Source organism: Python bivittatus, unplaced genomic scaffold, assembly GCF_059951505.1.
Source record: "Python bivittatus isolate LINGU-HERP-01145 unplaced genomic scaffold, Pbiv_v1 ctg000480_np1212, whole genome shotgun sequence".
In the NCBI taxonomy this organism is placed as follows: domain Eukaryota; kingdom Metazoa; phylum Chordata; class Lepidosauria; order Squamata; family Pythonidae; genus Python; species Python bivittatus.
The window spans coordinates 104,064,030-104,091,044 of NW_028277075.1; the positions used below are offsets into that span (position 1 = coordinate 104,064,030).

The 27,015-nt window shown below is 39.6% G+C and overlaps 1 protein-coding gene and 1 pseudogene across 8 annotated transcripts in view; one reads left to right on the plus strand and one right to left on the minus strand.

Annotated features, from left to right (window-relative positions):
- Nucleotides 1–3,540: 3,540 nt before the first annotated feature.
- Nucleotides 3,541–27,015, minus strand: part of COBLL1 (cordon-bleu WH2 repeat protein like 1) — a 105,899-nt gene continuing 82,424 nt past the window's right edge. For 4 of the 8 annotated variants that reach the window (XM_088146666.1, XM_088146665.1, XM_088146661.1 and 1 more), the window contains exons 8-15: nucleotides 20,717–20,864; nucleotides 18,141–18,215; nucleotides 16,565–16,723; nucleotides 15,597–15,789; nucleotides 14,197–14,282; nucleotides 12,180–13,747; nucleotides 11,623–11,805; nucleotides 3,541–5,510 (exon numbers count right to left, since the gene is read on the minus strand). In XM_088146666.1, coding sequence (XP_088002792.1) covers nucleotides 5,421–5,510; nucleotides 11,623–11,805; nucleotides 12,180–13,747; nucleotides 14,197–14,282; nucleotides 15,597–15,789; nucleotides 16,565–16,723; nucleotides 18,141–18,215; nucleotides 20,717–20,864 — 2,502 coding nt within the window. In that variant the 3' untranslated portion in view covers nucleotides 3,541–5,420. The remainder of the gene's footprint in view (nucleotides 5,511–11,622; nucleotides 11,806–12,179; nucleotides 13,748–14,196; nucleotides 14,283–15,596; nucleotides 15,790–16,564; nucleotides 16,724–18,140; nucleotides 18,216–20,716; nucleotides 20,865–27,015) is intronic. The other 4 variants (XM_088146664.1, XM_088146663.1, XM_088146667.1 and 1 more) reach the window with 4 other exon arrangements.
- On the plus strand, nucleotides 18,713–20,048 carry LOC148215096 (uncharacterized; annotated as a pseudogene).

The window sequence follows — 27,015 nt, forward strand, 5'->3', positions numbered from 1 at the left end:
AAGGCAATTCATACAACTAGTATATTATTCATAGACTATTATATATTAACCATATCTGGACTAGTGGATTAGTTGTGGTTTTATTGCCTTCAGATTCATGGTTCCAGAAAACTTCACAGTCTCTGCAAGGCCTTCTGAGGCTAAAAAACACCAAATTTCATGGTCAGATCTAAGGTAGCCAATTGTTCTTGCTAAACAGCCTGTAGCACAAAACACATTACAACAGGTTATCCATTACAGCACAACTACTTTTTGAAATCAATTATCTTTCCTCTTTAGATTGAGTTTTCCATTTGTTTTATTAGTGCGTGTAAACACTCACCGCAAAACACAACCCAAGCCCTCCCTTCTTTTCCCACCAAGGTGAACAACTGCAGAAGTCTCAGTTTTATTTCTCCATTCAGAAATGAAATGAAACCCCACAGGAATTGTGCCACAAGAAGGTCAAGCAATCCTGTATCTCCGCTGGCGGCCATTAAATTATAGCCGTGAGAACTTCACAACCATTTGGCAAAGTGGCATTCCTCCACAGAATGCTGAAATTTTAGAAGTCAAATGCATACAATCCAAGGAGAATCTCTGGCATCGTTTCTGTCTGCAGCCATATATATTTTTGCATGGAAAGTGTGATTCCTCAGTCCCGTGTTTGGCAGGGAGAGTACTACCACTTACACTTGTGGTACATTCTGCCTAAAGTCAGTGCAACTAATTTCTGATTGAACAGGCTAGGGTCAGGCTCTAAATTACATGGTGTAATTAGAGCTTGGCTTTGTAAGTTCATGAGTTACAACAACTTGAGCAAAAAGCTCCTAGCTCACCTCCACCCTCTGTCCTCCTCCCAGCATTTTCAATAAGAGAAAGCTCATTCCAAAAAAACAAAATGCCATAGCAATGGCTGGTTCACGTAAAACGCTCCTTTCATCAAGTCAGACAATTACCCGTTTTGTCTACTCTGACCAGCATCACTTCTCCAGGTTCCTTGACAGGACAGCTCTTTTCCATCACCTGAAAGAGCTTTTACTGAGGGTGATAAATAATGGTGTGTGTGTGTGTGTGTGTGTGTGTGTGTGTGTGTGTAGATGGACAGAGCCCTGAGTTCTTTTCCATAATTTCTTTCCAACATCCCATTGGGTTGGAAACAATACAAATGAATCAAGATATCCATCTCTCTCTCTCTCTCTCTCTCTCTCTCTCTCATAGGGTATTTCTCTGAAAATGGAATGGAATGGGACCATGTGTGGTGTGAGGAGAGAAGCCAGGAAAAAAGTTTTGGAAATAGGCTGGATCAGGCTGGGGCTATGGAGAATATATATATATGTTAAAAAAAAAAAAACCAGAAAAATGTTCTCGAATGCATTCCTGTGGGAGAGGAAGCTCAGAATGACGTTGATTTCTCCATTCTAAGCCTTCTCCCTCCTGGTCACATGAACCAGAGCTCAGCATACCAAAGCAGGCAAGAGCAGAAATACAGAGTCCTGAGTGGGGGAAATGTGAATATAAATAAATAAATGCACACATCACATTACTTTCTACGAAGAAAGATCAAACACCTTGTACAGCTGCTGGTGGTAAAGGGGTTGGAAACAGTTCCAGCCGCCATGCTCTCTATATTTTCTGTTTCTTAAAAAATATTTTCATTCTCCGTTTTCTAAAATGATCTAGGGAAGCAATACATTTGGTAACATGCCTATCCTGTTGCAATTTCTTCGGTATATACATTTTTCACTGAATTGCAGTAGCGTACTTACATAGTGTAAAAGCGTAACTGCAGCTTTTCATTAAACTAGTAAATGGCCTTCATGGATGCTGTGACTTTCCTCCATTCTCCCGCCACCATCCCATCTTTCCAGGCAGATCTAAAATCCAGTCCCCCACCTCTTGACCAGGGATCAAGAGGGTCATGGGAGAAGGCGGAACAATTTGTTCTGCTGCTGGACGCTGCTTCATCAGGAAATGAACACCACTGGATACCTCTTCAAACCTAATTATTTCTATGATTATTCTTGAATTTTTTGTGAACTTGCCCTAGTTTTGTCTTAATAGGAAGAAAAGGTTTGTCATTTCCCTCTCATTCTTGAAATGCCACATCAGGATACAAGCCTATGCAGATGCACCTGAAAGGCATCTCCCCCAACACATCAAGACTTTTGAGAAGGATTAGAATTTGTCCCCTTCCTTGTATGTCTTCTTTCTGTTCCTTAGAGGCAATACTTGTGTCACACTCTGGCTTTGAACATATCATGACCTGAATCAGGAGTAATCAAATCCAAGAGATGCCCAAGCTGAAGCAGATCAAATTGTAACCCCCTTGAAACATCTTTAGAACTGGAGAACTCAGAAGACAGAGATTCTAGTCAATATAATTGCAAAATCTGATACATTTCTTTCAAGCTTTCAGTGTAAGAAAATCATCTGATGTGTTATGTTTGAAATCAGTGGTTTTACCAGAGGTCTATAGTCAGTGCTTTGCTAGTTCTCACAGGAGCGAGAGAGATGGGATCTATTATTTTGCAGCCCATGTTTTCCAGTAACTTTCATCTAATTATAAAATTTGCTTCCAAGGAGATGGTTCTACCACCAAATTGCCTGGCATTTCCATGACAATGAAAGACTTTTAAATCATGTGACATTTTAAAATTCTGTTGGCAATTGGTTTTATGTTTCTTATTCTGAATTGTTTGGCTGTATATTTTCATGCCATCCAATTTAAATATTTATTTAAACTCTATATTCATATTCTAAAGCTTTGTTATTTTATTCCTTTGTTACTTCTTCCGTTCTTGGAAAAACAAGTAGATAAGCTAGATGAAGGCAGGGGTTAGTGAGCATCATACAGCATATGGATGGATGGATGGACAGACGGACAGACACAGTCTGCGTCCATTTGGTGATGTGCTTACATGCTTTAACTATAGAACTGGCTTATTTCTTCTATGTTGTTTTAGATTGGGTAGAACCATCAGCAGAATGGTTGGTTTTAGATTGGGTAGAACCAATCCCAAACTGCTTTCTTTCCATAGTTGCTCAGACACCATGACAGTAGGAAATGAAAACACTAGCCTAATACCATTGGATCACTGGATAGAATGCTTTCCATATTATAGTTTGTAAAAGCGCTTCCAGCATTCTACACTTGATTCTGACACTCAATTTACATGTATGTAGTCCCATGGCAATCTGGGTATACATAAAGAACACTAGTCATATAATTTTATTTTCTGGCATGGTGATATGGTTACTGTATACAAATCTAACTATATGTAGGCAGAAACCATTATATATAATCAGACTAGCATAAAAGCAGCTATGTCACTAAAAAGATATATTATGGCACCTTCACAATTTTGCATGATGTAATTGCCGTGACAGCATTCACTTCCCCATGAAGATCAATACATGGTGCAACTCACTGCACAGAATATTTTGAAAATATTTGAAAGTCTTTGTTAAAAACTAATAACTGGAATTTTTTTTAAATTACCAAAAGTTGATGAATTTCAAAATTAAAGATAGTTCAACATAATGATTCAAGAATAAAACTAAGTATCATTGCTTTTATTTGAAAACACCATGAATTATTTAAGAAATTGAAAATATTTCTTTATTTGCAATGTATATCTACAATTTCTTGCTTGATCAGAACTAGAGTCACAAACAGATTTTCAACGTAGAAATGCAACATTCATTTGTCAAGACTGGCAGGAAAAGATGGACAGACATAGACAAAGCAAAACATCTGTTACTGAGGATCTGGTTTTCTGCTGAAGATAACACGTCTGTTCCACGGGTGATTCTTAAATTCTACAACGGTGGAAATACACACTCATAAAACTAGTTCACTGACACTGTGTTGCTAAAATGTTTCTAGAACAACTCTGAACCAGAGAAATCATCACCACCACCTCTTTCTTTAAGAGCAAATTCCCCCCTTCCACTATGTTGAATTTCCTGAATATCAAAGAAATATTTTAAAAATTAACTGACATAAAAAATAGCATGCTTTTATGAACATTGAAGAAAAAACTCTGCACAAAACTCTGCACTCAACTACAGTTTCTTCATCTATTTTCAAATGCATTATGGCTGTTCTTTGCCACTGCGACTTTCCCTTGAGAACGCCTCAAGCTATACCTGATCCACAGCTCAGTGTCTTTACTGAAAATTTATATCCACTGCCAAATAAGTATCCAGAATCTTCAGTACAGCCCAGAGCTGGATTGTGAATGCTTCCTGTCAGCTCATGCGGATTTCCAAATATTTGAGCTGTAAGTCCTTTGACTCTGTCTTTGCCAATAAATCCTTGTCCAACATGCGCTTAGCTATTAAGCTTACAAAAAGATGTGGGTGGAAGTTACTGAAGCTTAGTACTAGAAAGTCAAATCCATGCAGGACTCTGAATGAGGATAGGAACATTGAATCACAGAGTTATTTTTGAGACGTGCAGTTCAGGCTGCATGAACCTGCCCTTTGGTATCCCTCTAGAGCAGGATGGGAAGCCTGTGGCCCTCCAGATGTTCCTGCACTGCCCAATTCTTAGTATCCGTCCTCTTTGGCCATAGTAGCTGAGGTTTCAGGGACTAAATCATCAGCAGCATCAGGAGGAGTACACTCCAGAAGTATTCACAAGTTACTATTTTTCAGCATAACTGGTAATAATGTTGCAACACATCACAGATATAAGCATTCTGTAGCATTGTGCCTAAAAACGGTTTAAATAAGGAAATCCACATATATTGTTAAAAGGTAGGTGCCAGGGAATTTCTGTTTTATTATTTTTCACTTTGTACTAGAAACAGACATGATAACCAATCAACCTAAATAGGCATGATCCAGCCAAAGTTATGCACCTTTAAGTCCTACTGATTTAAGTGAGAACAATAAACAATCAAACTGATTTAGAAGTGTATCTCATCTACATTTTTGTTTGACTAGAAAATCTGCCCAACAGAGTTTCTCGATAATATTTAGCTAAGTGCAGTAATTAATTGCAAATTTAACATTCAAGGCAACAGGTGATAAGAACTACATTTAAATTCAAATATTTCTGAACATAATTATTAAGCAGTTACAAAAATTAAGATGAATCTTAGCATTATACAGCATATTGCTAACATCATTTATTATGGATGAAGTGGAAATTAACATATCTGATTATCACAGCAGCAAAAACCTGCAACTCTTCTGTGCCATGGAATATGTTCTGAAGCAGCATTTTTAGTTTTAAAGAGAAAGGGCAAAAAAAGCCATAAATTATATATTTTAAGAATTCTTGAGGCATCCAATAAGTTTCTTGACAATATATACCCACACAATCCTGCATTTACACACAGTCTTCAGTAATATGCAGTTAACTGTGAAGTGGGCTTATGCAGTAGGTCTACGCAATGGTGATTAAAGTGCAAAATATATGGTACAAAGTCTTAATGACTACTGTATCTTGTTTCGATGGACACCGAGGAACTGAGACTGGATCTTCCATTGATGGCAACGGTGTTTGATGGAGGTGCAACCTGGAAAAGAAGAGTATTGTCAGGATCACAGAAGAAAACTAGGCCTGGATACCATCCATCAGCCATTTCAACGTGCAACTGTCTGAAAAGCTACTGCTGAGCAACATCTAATTATCAGGATTAGGTGTCTACTACAACCATATTCAGTGAAGATGTATACATGTATTTGATAGAGGGAGCAATGTGATGTGTTGAACTAAAGCTGAGAAGATTTGGGTTCAAATCCTAATCAGCCTTAAAATTCAGTGGGTGTCTGGGCAGACATTCTGTTTTACCAAACTTAGCGCAAATTGGTGGAAGGACAAAATGAGATGGAAGAAGCATCTCTCTCTGCTTCTCAAAGTGCATAGGATAAAACACAAGCAAGCAAATAAACTACCTGCAGACTGTCTCAGTCTGAAACAGCTTTCATACTAATTAATATTAATTTAAAGATCATATTGTTGGAAGAAAACTCTTTATGGGCATCCAGGGATACTTCACTGATTTGGAACTTATCTTCCTGCTGTTCAGAAATCTGCCCAGCGTATCAGAGAGATACATGATTATTTTATTAAAAAGAAAAAAGAAAAAAAAAGTGTGGTAGCTGCTTAAGAACCACTGCCCTCTGAATTAGCCCCATATTCCCTAGGAAATAGAAGTAGGCCAGAGGTAGGGATCCTGTGATCCTCTAGATTTTTTTTTTAAGGTAAAACTTCCAGTAGCCCCATCACTATGAGCAATGGTGAAAGATGCTGGGAGCTGGTCAGCCACATCAGCAAGACCACAGGTTGGCCCTGTTGTAGAGCTCTGACTATAATTTTAAATCAAATCTCTTTTTCCAATTAACTAGGAAGTTTAATTCTAAGCATTCATTGCATGCTTCTCTCTTAAATCCCATTTTATTGTCAGTTTCACATTTGATTGGTTTAATGATATTAATGTACTGCTACAAGAAAATGTACTTTTAACATCATTGTAAAAAGCAGTTCAGTTACAAAGGGGAGTTGGTGCTAGCCCAAGATAATCTGCAGCCTGAGCCCATCTCGTCCTTAGTCAAGATCCATTGTCCTCATGGAATTTTGGCACCTGAGACACAAAATTCCACAACAGCGTATCCCATTCTCTAGCAGCAAAAATGTAATAGTAATAATGTTTGTGAGCGTATGCATGCATGCTATTGTGAAAGGGTCTCTCATCCTGTCTGCAGTTGGCCAGATTTATCGACATTACTTCTGAATAGAGGTGGGCCCAGCTTTCAGAGATGATTATCTTGAGTTCTCAGGAAAACATTCCCCTCTGACCTTACACTGGTTTTAACTGCTGACTTATAAGCATCTACTGGCATCTTGGTCTTAATCATAACTAGCCTATCTGCAGCAATTCTGCCTTTTAATTGTTTAGCAGCTATAATCAACACCTTATTTCTCCATAAATTAGAATTCCTAATTTACAGTAACTCACATTTCATGCTCCTTCCTTCCTAGAATTTTATCCCACCTTTATTTTTGGTCAACTCAAGCAGTGTATATACTTAATATTCCTGCCTTCTACCTCCTGTTTCCCCCACGACATCAACCCTGTGAGGTGGGTTGGGCTGAGAGCATCTGGCCCAAGGTCGCCCAGCCGGCTTTCATGCATATGGGAGGATTAGCACTCACTCATAATTCCTGGCCCAGCACCTTAGCCATTACACCAAGCTGACTATATGCTAGTCTGTGGCTCATCTCGAGGCAAAGATAAGTGGATTCTGTCCACTGTGCAACTATTTTGCTTCTATCCTTTCCCCAAACCTTACTTTGACTCAGCTGAAGGTGGCAGACCTCAGGGTTTAGGAAAAAAATAAACAGACCAGTGTTTCTCAACCATGACAACTTCAAGATGTGTAGACTTCAACTCTCAGAATTCCCCAGCCAGCATGGGGGAATTCTGGAAGTTGAAGTCCACACATCTTGAAGTTGCCAAAGTTGAGAAACCCTAAAATAGACCCTGCAAGCCTGAAATCAATGAGTGAAGTCAACAAACTTATGGATGAGATAAACATTTTGCTTTTAAAAAAGGAGCATCTTAAGATTTTAAAATAAAGTATTATCTTAATGGGGAGAGACTAGTCATACAATGGAAACATTCTGGAGAAACAGCTTCAAACCCTACCCTGATTTGACCCATTTGATTAGCAATTACTGCGGGCTTAATTCAGCAGGAATAAAACTACAGCACAAAAGGCCACAGAGTTTGGCTCTGCACCTGAACAAGTTATTAAAGCGGGGGGGGGGATGTTTGGCTGACAGCAGAAGCAGTTTTTGCCTCATTTCTTAAATACTTGGCAGGTACTGAGAGCACCTGACAGACCTTTTACCCGATTTATTAGAGCAAAGCGTTCGCCCAACATCTTTTCTCCTTGTTCCCCATACACAAGGAAATCAAGCAGCCTGCCAGCCTGCTGACATTAAGGGTTTAATTCTCCCACATGTAACATGCCTTGTTTTAAAAAGCTAAAGTGACATTTTGCAGCCACAGCCTGACATCATCTTCACAAGAGGCATAAAAATAAATTTGATACCGCAGTTTTCTCATCTAAGCTTCACTTCCTCATATTGTTAGATAGTGCAAAAGTATCAACAGGCTACTCTTTTTGGGGGGGGGACTTTCTTAAATGGAGCAGAACAACTGAGGAAAATCTGAAATAACTTCTTAAAATAAATGGAACGGGATAGGTCCATCTTGGCCATATTAGTTAACCTTAGAGCCCAGGCAAAACAGCATTTTTAGTTTCTCTTTCCCATGCACAATTCCCAACAAGAATGGCGGCATGCATTAGGTTACTCTTCATATTTCACTACTTACTTATTTAATCAAACCTGTAGGCTGCCTCACAGCAATCAGAAAGAAAAACAAGTGACAATAGAATTACTACATACTCATATTGGGCAGAACATCACAGCTCATTACAAGAACAGTAGAAAACACGCAGGGAGCCAGCACACAAGCTATCCTCCCACAGGACTTGTGGGAAAACCCAGATCTTCAAGGCTTTACAAAAACACAACAGGTTTGGGGTCATACAGATGTCAGAAAGAATGCTGTTCCAGAGGGCAGGTGTGGCTACAGAGAAGGCCCTGCAAGATGGCACTGCTTTACCACGAGGACTCGGTGTGAGCCAACCTTTCCAGTTCTTATCAGATGGGCAGAAACAACGAAAGAGAGGCTCAAAGGTATCCAAGTCCCAAGCCATGAAGTGACAACCAGCCTCTTGAATAGCAGCTGGAAGTAGTGGTGTGACACAACAGGAGTGCAAAATAATGGTGCTACACAGGTAAAATGAGGTATGACCACAATTACTTCCATCACTGCATTTCTGAGTAGACTTCAAGGTAGCCACATGTAGAGTGTACTGCAATAACTCAAACAGGTGGTGATTAAGGCATGGGTGACTGGGAGAAAGGCCTCCCAATCCAGAATCCAGATTATAATTGGAGTACCAAATGAATCTTTGCAAAGGCCCTCCTGGCCATAGCTGCCAGTTGTTTGTTGAGCAAGAACCTTGAGACCAGATGGACCCCCAAATTGCACACAGGTTCTGCCTGGAGAAGCGCAACCCCACTGAGAACTGAAACTGAAAAGTCCTTGCTAAGGTTGAGCCTGAGCCTGCTCCTCTCCATCCAGACCTTGACAGCTGCCAGGCACTGGAATTGGACTTCAGTGGCACTGCCTGTTTGGCTTGGGACTGAGATGTAAATCTGGGTTTCATCTGCATACTGACAATACCTGACCCTGTGCTAATGCAGATGTTAAATACAATCGGGAAGCTGGTGAGCCCTGAGAAACCCTGCAAGGCAAAGCTTTCAGACTTGATCCATCCTACCCCACTCCCTGCCAACTCTGACCAGAACTGTCCCTGGAGAAAGGAGACTCACTATAATACAGAACTCCCCACCTCTAACCTCTGGAGGTGGTGGGCTCAGAAGGCTATCATGGTCAGTGACATTGAAAGCTGCTGTCAGCCACATTAGACAGTCCAGGCCAGAAAATCAACTCCACCAGGAAGACCTGAGCTGTATTTTATTGAGAGAGGCTATAATAACAGAATCTCACAAGTCTCATTGTGCTATCCGTCCCTTCCATCTTATATCCCAGTGACTCAGGGAGGCATCTGCCTGGGCCACTCCCAAACAGCTCCTTGCTTCCTAGGCCTTAAAGAGTGCTTCAGCCCTCTTTGCCTAGGCAATGGTGTGGAAGAGCAGGCTGCTTAGCAACATTGCAGGCACCTTCCCTCCCAACTGAGCCCCCCCCCAGCATCAGCATGGCAGAGCTGCCAATCAAGGTGCAAGTCTGACACAGGCGTGAGGGAGAGACAGGAGGAGATGCCTATTCTGGAGCTCTGCAGCCACCAGCAAACTGAGTACGGCAGTCATACGGAAGACGATGTCCTCCCTTCAGAAGGAGCGGACCATCGAAAAGAGAGGAAAAGAAGTCTAGCAGCCCAGCGGGACAAAGCGCAACGTAAAAAGGTGCAAGAGCTCTACATGCTGGCCATCAACAGAAGAAGAAGAAAAAAATTTCAGAGGGGCCTTAAGACAGAATAGGCTTAAGGAAAAAACATCGATGCGTAATAGTAATAGTATAAAGCATCATATACAGGTAATAGTAAGAGGTAAGAGAGTAAGAGGTAATAGTATAAACATTGTCATAGTAAGAATATTTGAAAAGTATATTGTAATAGTAGTTACCATAGTAATACTATAGAGATAGCAGCAGAATATAGGAAACACTCACCTATCACTTTTATATGTTTGTTTTTACAAAATAAAACATCTCCCCAACCTTTAGAGGGAGATACAAAGAAACCACCTGTGCAGGGTTCAGTGCTTTTGTGTCTCTCTTGAGTCTGGGTCAATCTACCTGAGTATAGTTTAAAAAAGAGCCTGTGACAAATGGTTCTTGCATATTCCAGTCCCTTACTTTCTACAGCTGCTGAGAGATTAAGCAGTAACAGGAGGGTTGCACCACCCAACTTCTGGTCCCCCCTGAAGTCATCCACAAGCCCATCCATGCTGTCTCAATGTTCTGCTCAATCTCCAACTGGTAAGGGTTCAGATCGCCTGCTTCCTCCAGGGTCCTCTATAGTTATAGCTCACAGAAGCAGGCAACAATAGCAATAAAACCTCAACGGTAGACTTTTTCAACAGCGCAAGGGGACACTCAGAAATATGACCTTAGAACGGCAAGCTGTGCAGTCGCAAAGCTTGCTTGAGAAAGCTGAGTTCATCAGCTCACTTGAGCTAAAACCTCTTTATATAAGTTTTGTCCTAGTCAGAATTAGAGCACAGAAACTGTACGTTTCTTTAAAAAATATGCAAAATATCCTGCAGAATATACAGGAAAAATATACAGTATGTTTTTTAAAAAGTACTGATTTTGAAACTTGAAGCCTACAAACCCCTGATCTATGCCACAACCTCTCTGCCTTATGGACTTGTTGATTTCTAAGAAGATACTGAGTTAACCATCTGCATCAAAAAAGGCTGAAGAGAGTTAGGGAAGATGGAAGTGCAGGTATGAAGCTAAGATGGTTTATAAAAGACCTTAACTCAAAAAGTACAAATGAGCAAGGGAACTGAAAGAGGCGGTGGAAGAAAGGAGAAAGTGACCAGGACAAATAGAAAGCGAGGGAAGCTGAGTATACCAAACAACCTGGTAACCTTTAGTTATGTTTTTAACTAATGTTTTTAACTAATGTTTTATGTATTTATATATATTTATGTTTTTAATGTTTGTTGTGAGTCGCCCAGAGTTCCCCCAGTGGGGGGAGATGGGCAGTTGAAAATTTAATAAATAAAACAAATAAATAAATAAATAAATAAACCTCTAAAATGAGTTAGCTGATTGTTGTTTCCATAGCAAAGAAGGAAGGAAATATCCCATATTCATTTATAAGTTCCTTTAACCAGGTCAAGGTCAGAAATGACAATTTTGAACTCAGATCTATTTCCGATTGGCATGATAAAAAAAATCACACATTCACAAGATTCGCTTATCGTATTAAGATTGCTGTACTGACTTTGAAAGAAGCGCTGGGAATCCACTGCTATTGCTTTAATGAGGAGGGGGAGAAGGGAGGACAGTGACTCACCCGTCTCAATTTGGCAGCAGCCTCTCCAGAGCGGATTGCAGCCAGCAAGCTCTGGTGAATCTGTTCTGGGTCAGGGCGTTGGATGGCTGCAGCAATGCCTCTCTCACAGATAGCGGTGGCTGGATGGTTGAATAAAGGGGCTGCCTGCCTGTTTTGCTCATAGCTTGCATCGTTATTCTTCTGCTGGGTTAAAACATTGCCCAAGTAAGGTTATCTGAGCGTGTTACCATCATTCTGAGCACATGTTGAAAGAACTCTAGATTTCTAACAACAAAGCATTGTAGCACCTAACGCATTTATTATGCTTTCATGGATCCAGAATAATAAATCATTAATTTATTATTATTGGGGTTTTTTTTAAAGGTGCCACAAAATTCTTTGTTCTTTTTTACTGCAGTTGGGTAACACAGCTATCTTTTCAAAGTTGTACATGACTGTCTTATTTTGCAAGTAATGTTGGATAAATAACTTACTCAAATATTCCAATAAGAAGGGGTAGAACCGGGGGTGGGGGAGGTGGAATGCTACTATGCATGTATGTTAAATGCAAGTTTTACCTTGTCTGTCAGACTCTGCTGTATCTGAGTTGTTGGACTCAGTACAGGCGAAGGATCCTTTATCTCAGTGTTGGATACCGATGAGCTAAGGTCAAGAGAAGATTGTTCTTTTAATGGTCTGGTTGTACTGGAGCATGTTTTACTGAATGACTGTGATCTTTTAACTGCTGATGATACAGCAAGAGCAAAAGGTGAAGGTTTAGGACAGGAATATGGTTGTGGCAAAACAAAAGTCCTCAGAGTTTTCAAATTTAATGGAGAAGACTGGGATGAAGGAGAAATCAGCGGTTGAGACGCTTTTACAGGAGAATTTGGCGGTTGAGGCACTTTTACAGGAGAAGTGATGACTTTTCTTTCTTCTTCTTTACATCCATTTTCAGTAGTTTCCTCTGCTAATTGAGAAGGAACAGTAATTGTTCCAGGAAACGGAAAACAAGCTTGATCTGGCGATGCCAGCTTTTTCTCTGTCTCTATAGTCTTAGCTTCATTCTGAGTGGGGCTGCTCAGAGAACCACTTCTTGCAATTGCTGAAGTTACATAATGATCTGAGGTCCTCCTCTGTATCTGCAAATAAAAATTGCTTGGCCTTACTGGAGAACTTAAGATTCTTGGTTTTTCTTTCACTTTAGGCGGAGAACTTTTGTTTCCTGGATTTAGAATTAAAGGAGGAATTAGATGGTCTTGATTAGGCGTGGTATGTTCTAGCTCCATTTTCTGGCCTTTAGCATTAGAGAAGGAAAGTGGGCTATGATCAACCACAGTATATGTTGTAGCCAGTGGCTCATTCTCTACCCCATGTAATGTAACTTCATTTTTAAAATCAGGTGCTGTATGATTCAGCCTTTTTGAGATATTAGCAGTTTCTGTTTGTGTACCAAATTCTTGGGAATATTCATTCTTGGGAGAAATGGCTGCTTCTTGGCTTTCTATAGTATCTAATTCCCAACTCTTCACTGTTTCCAAAAATTTGGGAGGTACTATTTTGTAAGTAGTCATTCCAACTTTGGGTATGTAGTCTCTAGTAATTTCATTGGAAGGCTTAGGTTTAGGCTTTGAATCTTGTCGGTAAAGTGGGTACATTTTTGTAGGAGAACTAACTGGGCTTCTGACAACTGTCTCTGGTAGAACTTGGTTATCATTTACAAATGCATTATCATTGGTGCCATTCGGATTCACACTGTTTTGGGCTGCTTGTCCTACAGTCTTATTCAGCCTATTCAGGGTTCCTGAGGGATGACTTTCCTGCTCTGGCTTCTGTACATGAGTTGAATCTTTGTGAGTGGTCAGTCTGTGACCCTGATTATCGCTATTTTCACTTAATGCAGTCCGACCAAAATTATCTTCAGATGTTGTCTGAATTGCAACATCCTGAGTCTTTATTACATCTACATTGACCTGATCACATTTTTGATCATGCACACTCAGAGATTCTTGAAGAGTGTATTCCCCATTTAGAGAGTTATCATGTTCGTAGGCTTCAAAATCCAGTGTTTCAAGCTTGTTATTTTCTCTTACTTCTACCTTACTGAGTTTGGTAGAAGGCAGAGGAAATGTTGGTTCACTGTGACCTTTTTAAAAAGGGAAACATAATTTTGACATTAGCACTGAGAAGAAAAATTCTTTGAATCGCACATCACTCTTTTTCATTTAAAATAGTACTAAGCATAAGCATTCCCTTAGTATAAATTTCACTGACTGTACTACCATTTGTAGCACTGATTTCACAATCTATGCCTGGCAGACCTAATTATCTGTTTCTTAAAATTACTCAAAATAGCTATTTAGTGTCATATATAGGTAACTCCAGGCAGGACTTTATAATCACTGATTCCTATGGCTTCAGAACAACGTCAAGGACAACCACAAGAATCCCTCAGTGCCAATAAGCACTCCATTCCCAGAATGTTTGAGGGAAAATTCCCTTGCATGAGCAATTCACACAGAATCACCCAAACCCCCTGATTTTCAAGAAATTGCATGAATGACAAGATCGTAATTCTGATAAAGAGAAACTCACCATTATTTGTATTTGACTGCAACGTTCCAAGTGCAATGCCATTGGAAATGCTAACTCTTTCACTCAGTATTTCACTATCTTGGGCTCTGCAAAACAAGACAGAAATGCTGGGGATAATGATTATATCAGATAACTACTGATAAACAGATGAAAGAAGACCCACAAGCAAAAGAGCCAGTTGGTGCAGTGGTTAAGGTGCTAGCCTAGAAACCAGGAGACTGTGAGTTCTAGGCCTGCCTTAGGGAAGAAAGCCAGCTGCGTGACCTTGAGCCAGGCACTCTCAGCCCAACCCACCTCACAGCTCCATCTTGTGTGCCAACTGCACCTGTTTCTGGATCAGCAGGCCCTGCTTACAGTCATTCACACCCCAGTCACCTCCAGATTGGACTAGTGCAATGCTCTTTACATGGGGCTGCCCTTGAAGAGTATCCAGAGGCTTCAGCTGGTTCTGAATGCAGTGGCATGGGCAGTTATGTGCGCTCCAAGAACAGCCCATGTTACACCTCTGCACTGTGAGCTGCATTGGTTGCCAGTTTGCTTCTGAGTCCAATTCAAGGCGCTGGTTTTAACCTTTAAAGCCCTTCATGGCATGGGACTGGACTATTTGAGGGACTACCTCTCCCCAGTTACATTAGCCTGCTCCATCAGATCTCGTGGAGAAGGTATGCTGCGGGTACCATTGGCTAGGGACCTGTATTTGGCAGGTGCCAGGACATGTGCCTTCTCTGCCTTATGGAACATCCTTCCTCCTGAGATTAGATTAACGCCATCTCTTTTGCTATTCCAAGAGGCCCTCAAGACCTGGTTATGTGATCAGGCCTCGGGCTCCCAGGGAACCAGAGACCTGCTTAGACGATTGCTAAGAGAGGCATTTTTATTCTCCCTTCCCCTATGGTTTGTATTTTTGTTTTTTTACAGTATTTATTAATATGTTTTTTTTTATATTTCTTCTGTTGTTTTTATCTGTCTTTTTATCAGATTGTTGTACGCCGCCCAGAGTCACTTCAGTGAGATGGGTGGTTATAAACATTTGCTAAATAAATAAATAATTTCAGGAAAAAAAGTAAGAAACCAAAAACATTATAATGCCATCAAAACTATTTGCTACCAAGCCTCAATAGTGCAATGTTGGGGGTTCCAGGCTGAAAAAAATGAGAACCATAGGCTGCTAATCTTTGGTATATTCACCAGCCATAATGCTTTTCTTTTTTTAGAGAACCACTAATTAACCCTTATTTTACTACATCCAGCACTAACAGCAGTACATAGCACAACTTTTTAGCCCTCGCTTTAGAACTCCCATTCCAGTTACTGTAATGTGAGATGATGTACCCTGCTTGGATAAGTTACTCAGTTCCTTACCCTCACAACAAAATCATACCAAACTTAACTGTACTTACTTATCACTTGCACTCATCTTTTCTGTTTTTTCTTCATTTGACTCTGGCGCATTGTGTCCAATACCAAAACTTGGATCAGAAGCAGGTTCATGCTTCTGAACATCTAGCGGAACTTCAGGAGCACTGATGGAATCATCATACACTTCTTCCTTCTCCTCTATCTCCTCTAAGCTATATTCAGAGCCTATGTCAGCTGTGCAAAAAAGCACAAGGAGTAATCTTTGGAGAGGTTCAGCATGCAAAAGTATGTGTGTGTGTGTGTGTGTGTGTGTGTGTGTGTATACATACATATATATATATAAAGTTTGAAAGCTTGCTTACTGATGAGTCTGCTATGCTGGGGGAGGGGCCTTGCCCTGTTACTTAACATCACTATAAATCACATAGGCAGAACATAATATATCATGAAACACTTATATATTAATAGAAGATGACGCTTTGGCAAATGGAAATTGAAAATACCATGAAAGCAATGTTGTGTTCTTCTTTAATTAACCACTTTAAGAGAATAAACTGACAGGAATATAGGAAGCTGCTTTATATAGAATAAAATATATTTAGACATTTCATGGAAGAAAATAGAAAATTATCTAATAATATTACCATAATCAGAGGAAATGTCTGCTGCATACCTCAGCTTCCTCTTAGCTTCGTTAATAAACTAATATTATCATATGACTTCAGCGTAAATGTGCTGTATCATGAACAGGAGTTATGTTAAGACAAATATAACAATGGGACTCTTAAAATAATCAGTAAGAGAAAGCACTGAATGAACTGGTCTTAGGTTAACCAGGCTCTACTCTCAAAGCAAGCACCTGAGCCTGAACAGAATGAAAGATCCTACTTTCCTCCCAAAAACATATATTAGAAAGCATTCATTACTCTCAGAGAAGCTCATATTAAATGAGACTAGTATGCACAATTTAGTAAATTAGTCCCAAAGAGAAAACATGACAGTCACCTACATTTAAGCGACACTTCAGATTCATCTGGAGTATCAGCGTTAACCAAAACTCTACCTTCATCTGAGACTTGCTGGACATTGTTTTGATCATGATTGGTTGGATCAAAGCTGCATGAGGTACCTGCTGCCACTGTGGTCCTGGTTAGATCAACTACATTGCCTAAGAAGCAGGTTAGGAAACAATGCAGGAATTAACTTGATTAATGTGAGAATAAAACACAGAAACGTGAAAAGGAATAAAGCAGAGGGAACAATGTTAGTTAAGTCAAAATGTTTTCACTCATGTTTGGTCACATTAATAGGGCTCCAGCACTTAGTTAACAGACACAACATAATTAACAGAAGTTTCTCTAATCACGTAGCGCTGAAAAAAGTTGCAAATATCTTTGAACGTCAAGGTTTCAATTCAGAAGAGGCTTACCTTCTTCCGTCTCATACAAACGGAATTGCTACCTCTTCCAAAATGGTGTCTACTGAAGTTGTATGTGCATTATTTAAAAACAAAACAAGGGCACTTTGAAATTATAACTTATTTATAAGCAAACAGATTCAAATGTAATCAATTAATCAATGAAATCAATGTGATTAAGCCACTACAAATTATTTTACTGGAACAATTAATTGTATGTTAAATTGTAGGGCTGTGCACAAAGCCAGTGACGCACTTCTCTGAGCCCACTGTTCAATGGCCATCACTCTCCATGGCTCAATGTGGCTGCCTTTTCCCACTACAGCGATCCTCTTTCCACTGGGACTGCTGCCAAAATGAAGCAAACTGTCTTCTATGCATGTACACACATCCTCGGATTAACTGGAAAAGAACCTCAGAACTAGTGCCTAACCTTGAAGAAACACAGCCATCTCGACACTCTGAGGAGGAGATCTAGGTGGATACATCGATCACTTTGCAAAGCATCCTCCAAGTACTTTGCCCAGCCCTATTAAACTGGAAAGTGGAATTGTGAATATATTTTAATTTGTAGAGATGTATAAAACAAAGGGCCAGTTTGGTGTAGTGGTGAAGGCATCGGGCTAGAAAGCAGGAGACTGTGAGTTCTAGTCCTGCCTAGGCACAGAGCCAGCTGGGTGACTTTGGGCCAGTCAGTTTCTGTCAACCCTAGGAAGGAGGCAATGGCAAACCACTTCTGACAAGCCTTGCCAAGAATCGGACATGACTGAACAGATTAAAAAAAAAAATAGTCAAGGATACCTTTAACTTGGTTGTGGAGAGAGAAATGGAAAGAGAGAAAGAAAACACTACTCCGCTGAAAACTAAAGGAGGAAGCCAACAAACTGAGTTGCAGAGACTAGCTGTGGCTGTAGGAGGAGCTGCATGCAAAGCAGTTCCAAGTTACTTCTCTTATTATTTGTAAATAAAGAGTTCCCACAACAGATTTTGCAGCTCAGTTCAAGTAAATTAAAATGAAAGCCATTGGTTTGGGTTAATTTAGAATAATATAGTAACAAGGGCAGAGACTAGAATGAGAAAGGGGCAGAAAGAATGTTGTGGCAATACTGGCAGATGTAGCTGAGTCTGTTTTATTTTTGGTTTTTACTAAATGTTGCATTAAAAATACCTGTTGGAGATTGTACTTCTGAATATCTTCCTTTCCCAATACCTTCTATATGAATTGATTCTGCAGATTCTGATCCTGAAAAGTAGATGGAATTTTGGAAATGTTTCCTTTTGATGGCAAAACTGCAACAATACCCAAATATCTTTTATCAAAGGTAAACTGCTATGCAACTATCAGATAATTATTGTTTTATGATATTATTTTTGTAGCGTCAGAGTGGTCACCCCACAGGCCACATGCAATCTGCATGCACATAATTTTCTCCAGCCCTTCCATAATTTCCCATAAAATTTCAATGGTAAGAACAATAAGCTGTTATTTTATATATAAATTGAATAATAATAATAATAATAATAATAATAATAATAATAATAATAATGCAAAATCCAGTCTAAACATCTGGCTGATTGTACGACCAACAACAATAATAATATCTTGGCTATCAAACACCAAAAAATGCTAATAAAATCTCACATTTGCTTTGTAAGGATGATTTGAAGCTTTATGGAAAATCAGAAATTGAAATCCAGTCTTTGACAAATACCGTAAGAATTTTTAGCACAGATATAGCAATGGAATTTGGGCTACAGAAATGTGCTACAGTGGCAATAAATTGGGGTAAAATCACGAACAGTAATGGAATTGAAATGCTGAATGGCCAAACCATCAGGAGCCATCAAGATGAAGCCTACAAGTAACTGAGCATTTTAAAGCTGGATAACACCAAGCATGGACAAGTTAAAAATATGATTAGTAAAGAATACATCCAAAGAGTGAGCAAATTGCTAAAGACAAAATTGAACAGTGGAAACAGCATCAAAGCCATCAACATCGGGCCATACCTGTCATTTGATACATTGCTGGAGTTATTAACTGGACACAAGCTGAACTGGACAGTTTGGACCGAAAATCAAGAAAACTGATGACTATTCACTATGCATTACACCCCCATAGTGATATTGATAGCTTATACCTGCCCCACAGAAATGGAGGCGGAGGTTTACTTCAAGTCAAACAAACTGTCGAAGAAGAAAAGCATGCATTGGCAGATTATGCAAAAGACAGCCAAGAACAAGCACTGATGCAAGTTAAAAATTGGAACTTACAGGAAACAAAACATGGATTTTAAAATAATGTAATAAAAACACGAACAGAATGCTGGCAAGGAAAAGCATTACATGGTCAATTTCTTCAAAAGATTGAGGGGAAAGTGGACAAACATAAAACCTGGCAATGGGTTACAACTGGAACGTTAAAAAAAGAAACTGAAGGCTTGATTTTGGCTGCTCAAGAGCAAAGAAGCAGAAGAAACAGTAGATCATATACTTAGTTCATGCAAGAAGATCGCACAGAGTATAAAGGACGACATAACACAGTTGCCAAAATGATTCACTGGAACATCTGTAAAAACTATCATGTGCCAGTAATGAAAAATTGGTGGGAACACATAGTTGAAAAAGTAGTCAAAAATGAGCAGGTTAAAATATTGTGGGATTTCCAAATACAAACTGATAAAGTCTTGGAGCATAACACACCAGATTTAACAATGGTTGGATAGAAGAAAGTGTGGCTAACTGATGTGGCAACATCAGGGGACAGTACAAGACAAAGAATTGGAGAAGATCACAAAGTATCAAGATCTGAAAATCGATGTTGAAAGATTATGGCATAAACCAGCAGCGGTGGTCCCAATGGTTATTGGCACGCTGGGTGTCATATCAAAAAGCCTTGGACGGCACTTAGAAAATCTACACATTGACAAAATTTCATTCTGTCAATTACGAAAGGCGACACTGCCTGTATCTGCACCTATACTACGCTGATACATTATGGCATCCTAGGTTCTTGAGAAGAACTCAGTGTGAATGAAGAACACCATGCAACACCAGCTAAAAAACTGGCAGCTGTGATTTCATGTTGATGTGTATATAATAATAATAATAATAATTATTATTATTATTATCATCATCATCATCATCCATTCTAAACATCTGGCTGACTGTGCAACATTAATAATAATGTTCTAAGAATGTGCAACGTCTTTTTATCCTGTTGTTTTGTTTTGCAAGTTTTTCAAAGGATTACTAACATTTACTCCATGAGCCTCCACCAGCTCTTCTCCCCTGGCCTCACATACTTTTCTCAGAATGGGGACAGCATGCCATGCAAGGACAAAATGCAGTCCTCCACTCAAAAAGAGGGGACATCTTTGCTGATGACCATCATCTTTCTATACACTTCCTTTTTCGTGCCCCACCCCACTTAGGCATGAAAGCCAACTAGGTGACTTTGGGCCAGTCACTCACTCTCAACCCAACCTACCTCACAGGGTTGTTGTTGTGGGAAAAACAAGAGGCAGAAGTATTAGGTATGTTCGCCACCTTGAGTTATATCTATATAAAAAAGGCTGGATAAAAATATATAAATCTAATAATCACCACCACCACCACCACCACAACTCAATGAGCCAATTCTGACTATAAGTTAAAGAAAACAACAACTTCAAAGTCATTACTTTCCATGCAGGCAAAGTTGCTTCAAGCTTAAGGTACAGAATTCTGATATACTATGTTTACCTGTATCAATGCTGGGGTCACTTTGGCCTTGCAGTTTTCTGGGAGGTGAAGGTGCTTTGCGCTTTGCCCGCCTTAAAGAAGAATTAACTGAGGACGTGCCACTGAGATGAAGAGAACCTGTTCGCACTATTCCTACTTCTGAGAGTCCCTGGGGAAAAGGTCAGGATGGAAATGAGAATAAAACAGAAACATTCAAGAATGTAGCTGGAGAGAAATCATTAACTGTTAAATGCAAAAACTCTTTCGACATAGTGAAGAAATAACTTTAGCAGCACTAATATCTCCATAAAATAGCTCAGGTATTTTGTCCTATCTGAATCAATTGCCTGTTTCAGATATAACATCAACCAAAGGCTGAGCATTCCTTTGGGGCTATGAAAATATGGATATATTTTCCCCACAAATAAATATAAACAAACAAACAAATAAATGCTAATAATTCATTTAAGTGACCGTAATTTAATCTGAGTAATTTGTAGACATTGACATCTGTCTGGGATCATAAACCTTCACACTCCAGAAACAATGGAAAAGTTACTAGCAGGTCCCAGGAGGCGGGCCTTCTCTGCCGTGGCTCCCGCCTTGTGGAATCTTCTCCCCCCAGAAGTGAGGTTAGCTCCATCCCTCTGCTTCTTAGTTGTTTTTTAATTGTGACTGTTTTAATGTATTTACTGTTTTTAATCAAGTGCTGTACGCTGCCCAGAGTCACTTTTATGTGAGATGGGCAGCTATATAAATATAAATAAATAAATAAAAATAAATTTGCTGTACGAAAATGAAAAATGGCAACCAACTGTATATTTTATTCATCCTAGATTCTATTCTACAGAGCTATATTTAGCTGAGGGAAAATCTACTTGCATGTCGTTCAGAAAAATAAACCTTTAAATGTTACAGTGAGCTAAAGCTTTAAAATCTATCTGCAAGTGCAGACCTTGCTCATTATTTAACAGCGAAGTGGTGGCACTTAGCAGACCTTGGCTGATCTTGAAAAAGCTTGTTTAGTATTTGGATGGGAAAGCACCAGGAAATCCCAGGGTCTGTAGGTTAGCCTGGAAAGTCAAAAGGCTTCCCAGAAGCCAGAAGGGCAAATGCCTTCTATACTGTTACCAAGGAAACAACATGGACATGCCCATATCGCTACTCGATGTTGACTTAAGGAAGACTTCATCTTCAAATTTCTGATTAGCCAGTAAATTCCAAAGCTAAAAAGCAACACTGAACATTAAAACTGAATAACCAATCAACAGTATCACCCACAAGGAAAAAAAAGCAATGTCTCTATTCTGTTATCTGAGACCCAGAAGATGGGATTCCAACCAACTCCTTCATAACAGAACAAAACATAAATAAACTCCTGCATACAGAAAAGCAGTATCCCCACTTCTGAGTTGAAGAGGCAATCCAAAATTACCTCTGGTTGTTCTTTGTGACGCTTGGAAAAAGTGGTATGTGGTTCTGAAACCGTCCGAAACTTTCAGTATCATAAGCAACCTTCTAGAGGTATTGGATTACACCTCCCCAAATGTCTGCCAAACTGGCTGAGAATTCTGGTAAGTGTAGTCCAATACATCTGGAAGGCTATGGCTATGTGGAGACAGTGTTCTTTTTAGCTGGCCTTTCATGCCACTGTCTGATATTACCTCTTTGGCATGGATAAATGCCTCACTACCAAAACTGAGCAAACTGTTCAGCTGGGACAAAGGTGCTTCAGTTTTGTAGTACTGTGCAGTACTGTACAAAGACAATATAGCAACTAACTTTTTATTCTCCTTTTCAGCTACAGTACATCTCAGCAATTATGAGGCAGAGCACAGCCTCAAAACTGTCTGAAAAACAGAACACAAGGACATAGGGGCCAGATAATAAATCCACTGAATTAGTTTATTAGTCCCCCCCACTCTAATTAATGGGGAAGAATGCTGGACTTTCATGAACAAGAGAAGAGATGATGTAGCGAGACAAATGTGGCAGAGAAGTCTGGTCACTGATGATGCTAGCATTGAAAGAGAACTTCCACATTTTACAAAGATATATACAATTAGAAGATGCAATGTGAGAAGCACGGACCAAGAAATAAAGCACAGTAAATTGAAAGTTTTAGACAAAGGTGAACGTAGGTGAGTGGGAATGGGCAACTTTAAACCAGATGATTACATGTATTTTTCAAGATATGAAACCACATCCCGGGCAAGGATTTATCACTGGATTTACAAAAGAGGGTTTCTAAAGCCTTGAAGAAATCTCTGAGATGTGAGAAAGAAAGTTTGAAAGGAGATTCAATCCTATGACAGCAACTTGAGGAATTAAAGATCAAGACTGTCAGAAGCAAAAGAAAGGAATATAAAGCTGACTTGTTTTGATCAGGGTTAAAATATGAAATATTTCTATAAATTCTGAAAACCCTTTATGGACTTTTTGCCAATACTCAGACAGAAACAACAATGATTTTTGGATTTTCGAATGGATGGGGGTGGTATGGGAAGAAGTGAATTATATATCCAATCTTATAGGGGTGGGGAAATATTAAATTTGCCAGCACTTGTTGCAAGGAAGATCGGGAGTCACTTTTTAAAATATTCTTTTTTCTATTTCTTTTCTCTTCCTTTTTCTTTTCTTTTATATTTCTTTTCTTTCTATTTCCTTTCTGATTTCAGTTTGCATTATCTTTTAGTATTGTTAAATTCTTCAATAAAAATACTTCAAAAAGTATTTTTAAAAAAGGATATAAAACCATGTGAAGGAATGGAATGGCATAATACTCAAGGAGGAATATGTGCTCCACTATATCTCAAAAAACAATAGGATCATATCTATTAAAATTAGTGGATATTCAGTTAATATCAATGTTATAGAATTTACAGTGTTGTACTGCACATAAAATGGAGAAAGGCACAGAAAAATGTTTTGACAAAGTATAAAGTTTTTAAATGAAACATCTAACAAGGGCATAATAGTACTACTAAGTTATTAGAAAACCAAAGGTAGAATTACTTGGCCAGAGTAAGGTCAATAATGCAGGAGGTAAGTTAGAGTTTTGGGAAAAGAATTTTTTTTTATTATTGCAACATCTGCTGCAAGGAATATAAATACAGATATAAATATTGGACATCAATGGATAGGCTACACAGGAATTAAATTAACTACACAATAGGAAATAGAAAACGGAGAAGTGTAATTCAGTCAGGCAGGCCATTTCCAGGTGCACATTGTGCAAGAGACCGTGAATTATTGCCATTAATTATTAATATCATATATTTAGGAAAGTAGGTTAAAGTAGGGAAAGTAGCAAGATTTGATCTGGAAGACATTCAGTCAGAATGTAAGAACAATCTATGGAACAGAGTCAGTGATTGCAAAAGAGCAGCTGAGGAGCTAAACACAGGGATAAGAGACATGTGAGAACCAAAATAGAAAAACTATTGCAAACATTTTACTGAAGAAAAAATCCAAGTGGCTTTCAGAACAAACTATCATGATTTTATTTCCCACTATGGTGGTGGAGCACACAATCACCATTTTGAATGTGGCCTATCAGCAACCCTTATCTGAAAGCAGTAGTTGAGTGGAGACTTGATTTGAAGACCCTTGTTGTTGTTCAGTCGTTAAGTCATGTCCGACTCTTCGTGACCCCATGAACCATATCACGCCAGGCCTTCCTGTCCTTCACTGCCTCCCTGAGTTTGCTCAGTTTCATTCATGCTCATTGCTTCAGTGATGCTATCTAACCATCTCATCCTCTGCTGTCCTCTTCTCTTTTTGCCTTCAATCTTTCCCAGCATCAGGGTCTTTTCCAAAGAGTCCTCTCTTCGCATTAGGTGACCAAAGTATCTGAGCTTGAGCTTCATTATCAATCCTTCCAATGAGCAATCAGGGTTGATTTCCTTTAAGATTGACTGGTTTGACCTCCTGGCAGTCCAGGGGACTCTTAAGAGTCTTCTCCAGCACCACAGTTCAAAGGCATCAATTCTTCAGCGCTCAGCCTTCTTTATGGTCCAGCTCTCACAGCCATACATTACTACTGGAAAAACCATAGCTTTGACCATGCGGATCTTTGTCGGCAAGGTGACGTCTCTGCTTTTTAATATGCTATCTAGGTTTGCCATAGCTTTCCTCCCAAGGAGCAAGCGTCTTTTAATTTCATGGCTGCAGTCTCCGTCTGCGGTGATCTTGGAGCCCAAATAAATGAAGTCTGTTACTGCTTCCATTTCTACCCCTTCTATTTGCCAGGAATTGATGGGTCCAGATGCCATGATCTTAGTTTTTTTAATGTTGAGTTTCAAGCCAGCTTTCGCACTCTCCTCTTTCACCCTCATCAAGAGGCTCCTTAGTTCTTCTTCACTTTCTGCCATTAGGGTGGTATCATCTGCATATCTGAGGCTGTTGATGTTTCTCCCTGCAATCTTAATTCTGGCTTGTGATTCTTCCAGCCTGGCATTTCTCATGATGTACTCTGCATATAGGTTAAATAAGCAGGGTGACAGTATACAGCCTTGTCGCACTCCTTTCCCTTTTTTGAACCAATCGGTTGTTCCGTGACCGGTTCTAACTGTTGCTTCTTGGCCCATATACAGATTTCTCAGGAGACAGGTAAGATGGTCTGGTACCCCCATCTCTTTAAGAATTTGCCACAGTTTGTTGTGATCCACACAATCGAAGGCTTTTGCATAGTCAATGAAGCAGAAGTAGATGTTTTTCTGGAACTCTTGTGCTTTCTCCATGATCCAGCGAATGTTGGCAATTTGATCTCTAGTTCCTCTGCCTCTTCGAAACCCAGCTTGTACATCCGGTAGTTCTCGGTTCACGTACTGCTGAAGCCTAGCTTGTAGGATTTTGAGCATAACCTTGCTAGCATGTGAAATGAGTGCAATTGTGTGATAGTTTGAGCATTCTTTGGCATTGCCCTTTTTTGGAATTGGAACGTAAACTGACCTTTTCCAATCCCGTGGCCACTGTTGCGTTTTCCAAACTTGCTGGCATATTGAGTGCAGCACTTTAACAGCATCATTTTTTAGTATTTTAAATAACTCAGCTGGAATACTGTCATCTCCGCTAGCTTTGTTGTTAGTAATGCTTCCTAAGGCCCACTTGACTTCACTCTCTAGGATGTCTGGCTCAAGCTCAGAGTCTGGCTCAAGCAGACTCTCTAGGAGAGCATGGACATCAGGGACATTAAGATCTTTCTTGTATAGTTCTTCTGTGTATTCTTGCCACCTCTTCTTAATCTCTTCTGCTTCTGTTAGGTCCCTGCCTTTTTTGTCCTTTATCATGCCCATCTTTGCACTAAATGTTCCTTTGATATCTCCAATTTTCTTGAAGAGATCTCTAGTCTTCCCCATTCTATTGTTTTCCTCGATTTCTTTGCATTGTTCATTTAAAAAGGCCTTCTTATCTCTCCTTGCTATTCTCTGGAAATCTGCATTCAGTTGCTTATATCCTTCCCTTTCACCCTTGCTTTTCACATTCCTTCTTTCCACAGCTATTTGTAAAGCCTCATCAGACAGCCATTTTGCTTTCTTGCATTTCTTTTTCTTTGGGATGGTTTTAGTTGCTGCCTCCTGTACAATGTTACGGACCTCTGTCCATAGTTCTTCAGGCACTCTGTCTACCAAATCTAACCCTCTAAATCTATTCATCACCTTCACTGTGTACTCACAAGGAATATGATCTAAGTCATACCTGAGTGGTCTAGTGGTTTTCCCTACATTCTTCAATTTAAGCCTAAATTTTGCAGTAAGAAGCTCATGATCTGAGCCACAGTCAGCTCCTGGTCTTGTTTTTGCTGTCTGTATAGAGCTTCTCCATCTTTGGCTGCAAAGTATATAATCAATCTGGTTTCGGTATTGACCATCTGGTGATGTCCATGTGTAGAGTTGTCTCTTGTGTTGTTGGAAAAGAGTGTTTGCTATGACTAGCTTGTTCTCTTGACAGAACTCTATTAGCCTTTGCCCTGCTTCATTTTGTACTCCAAGGTCAAACTTGCCTGTTATTCCAATTACTCCTTGACTTCCTACTTTAGCATTCCAATCCCCTATGATGAAAAGGACATCTTTTTTTGCTGCTAGTTCTAGAGGGTGTTGTAGATCTTCATAGAAGCGGTCAACTTCAGCTTCTTTGACATCAGTGGTTGGGGCATATACTTGGATTACTGTGATGTTGAATGGTTTGCCTTGGATTCGCACTGAGATCATTCTGTCGTTTTTGAGGTTGTACCCCATTACTGCCTTTCCCACTCTCTTATTGACTATGAGTGCAACTCCATTTCTTCTAAGGGTTTCTTGCCACAGTAGTAGATATAA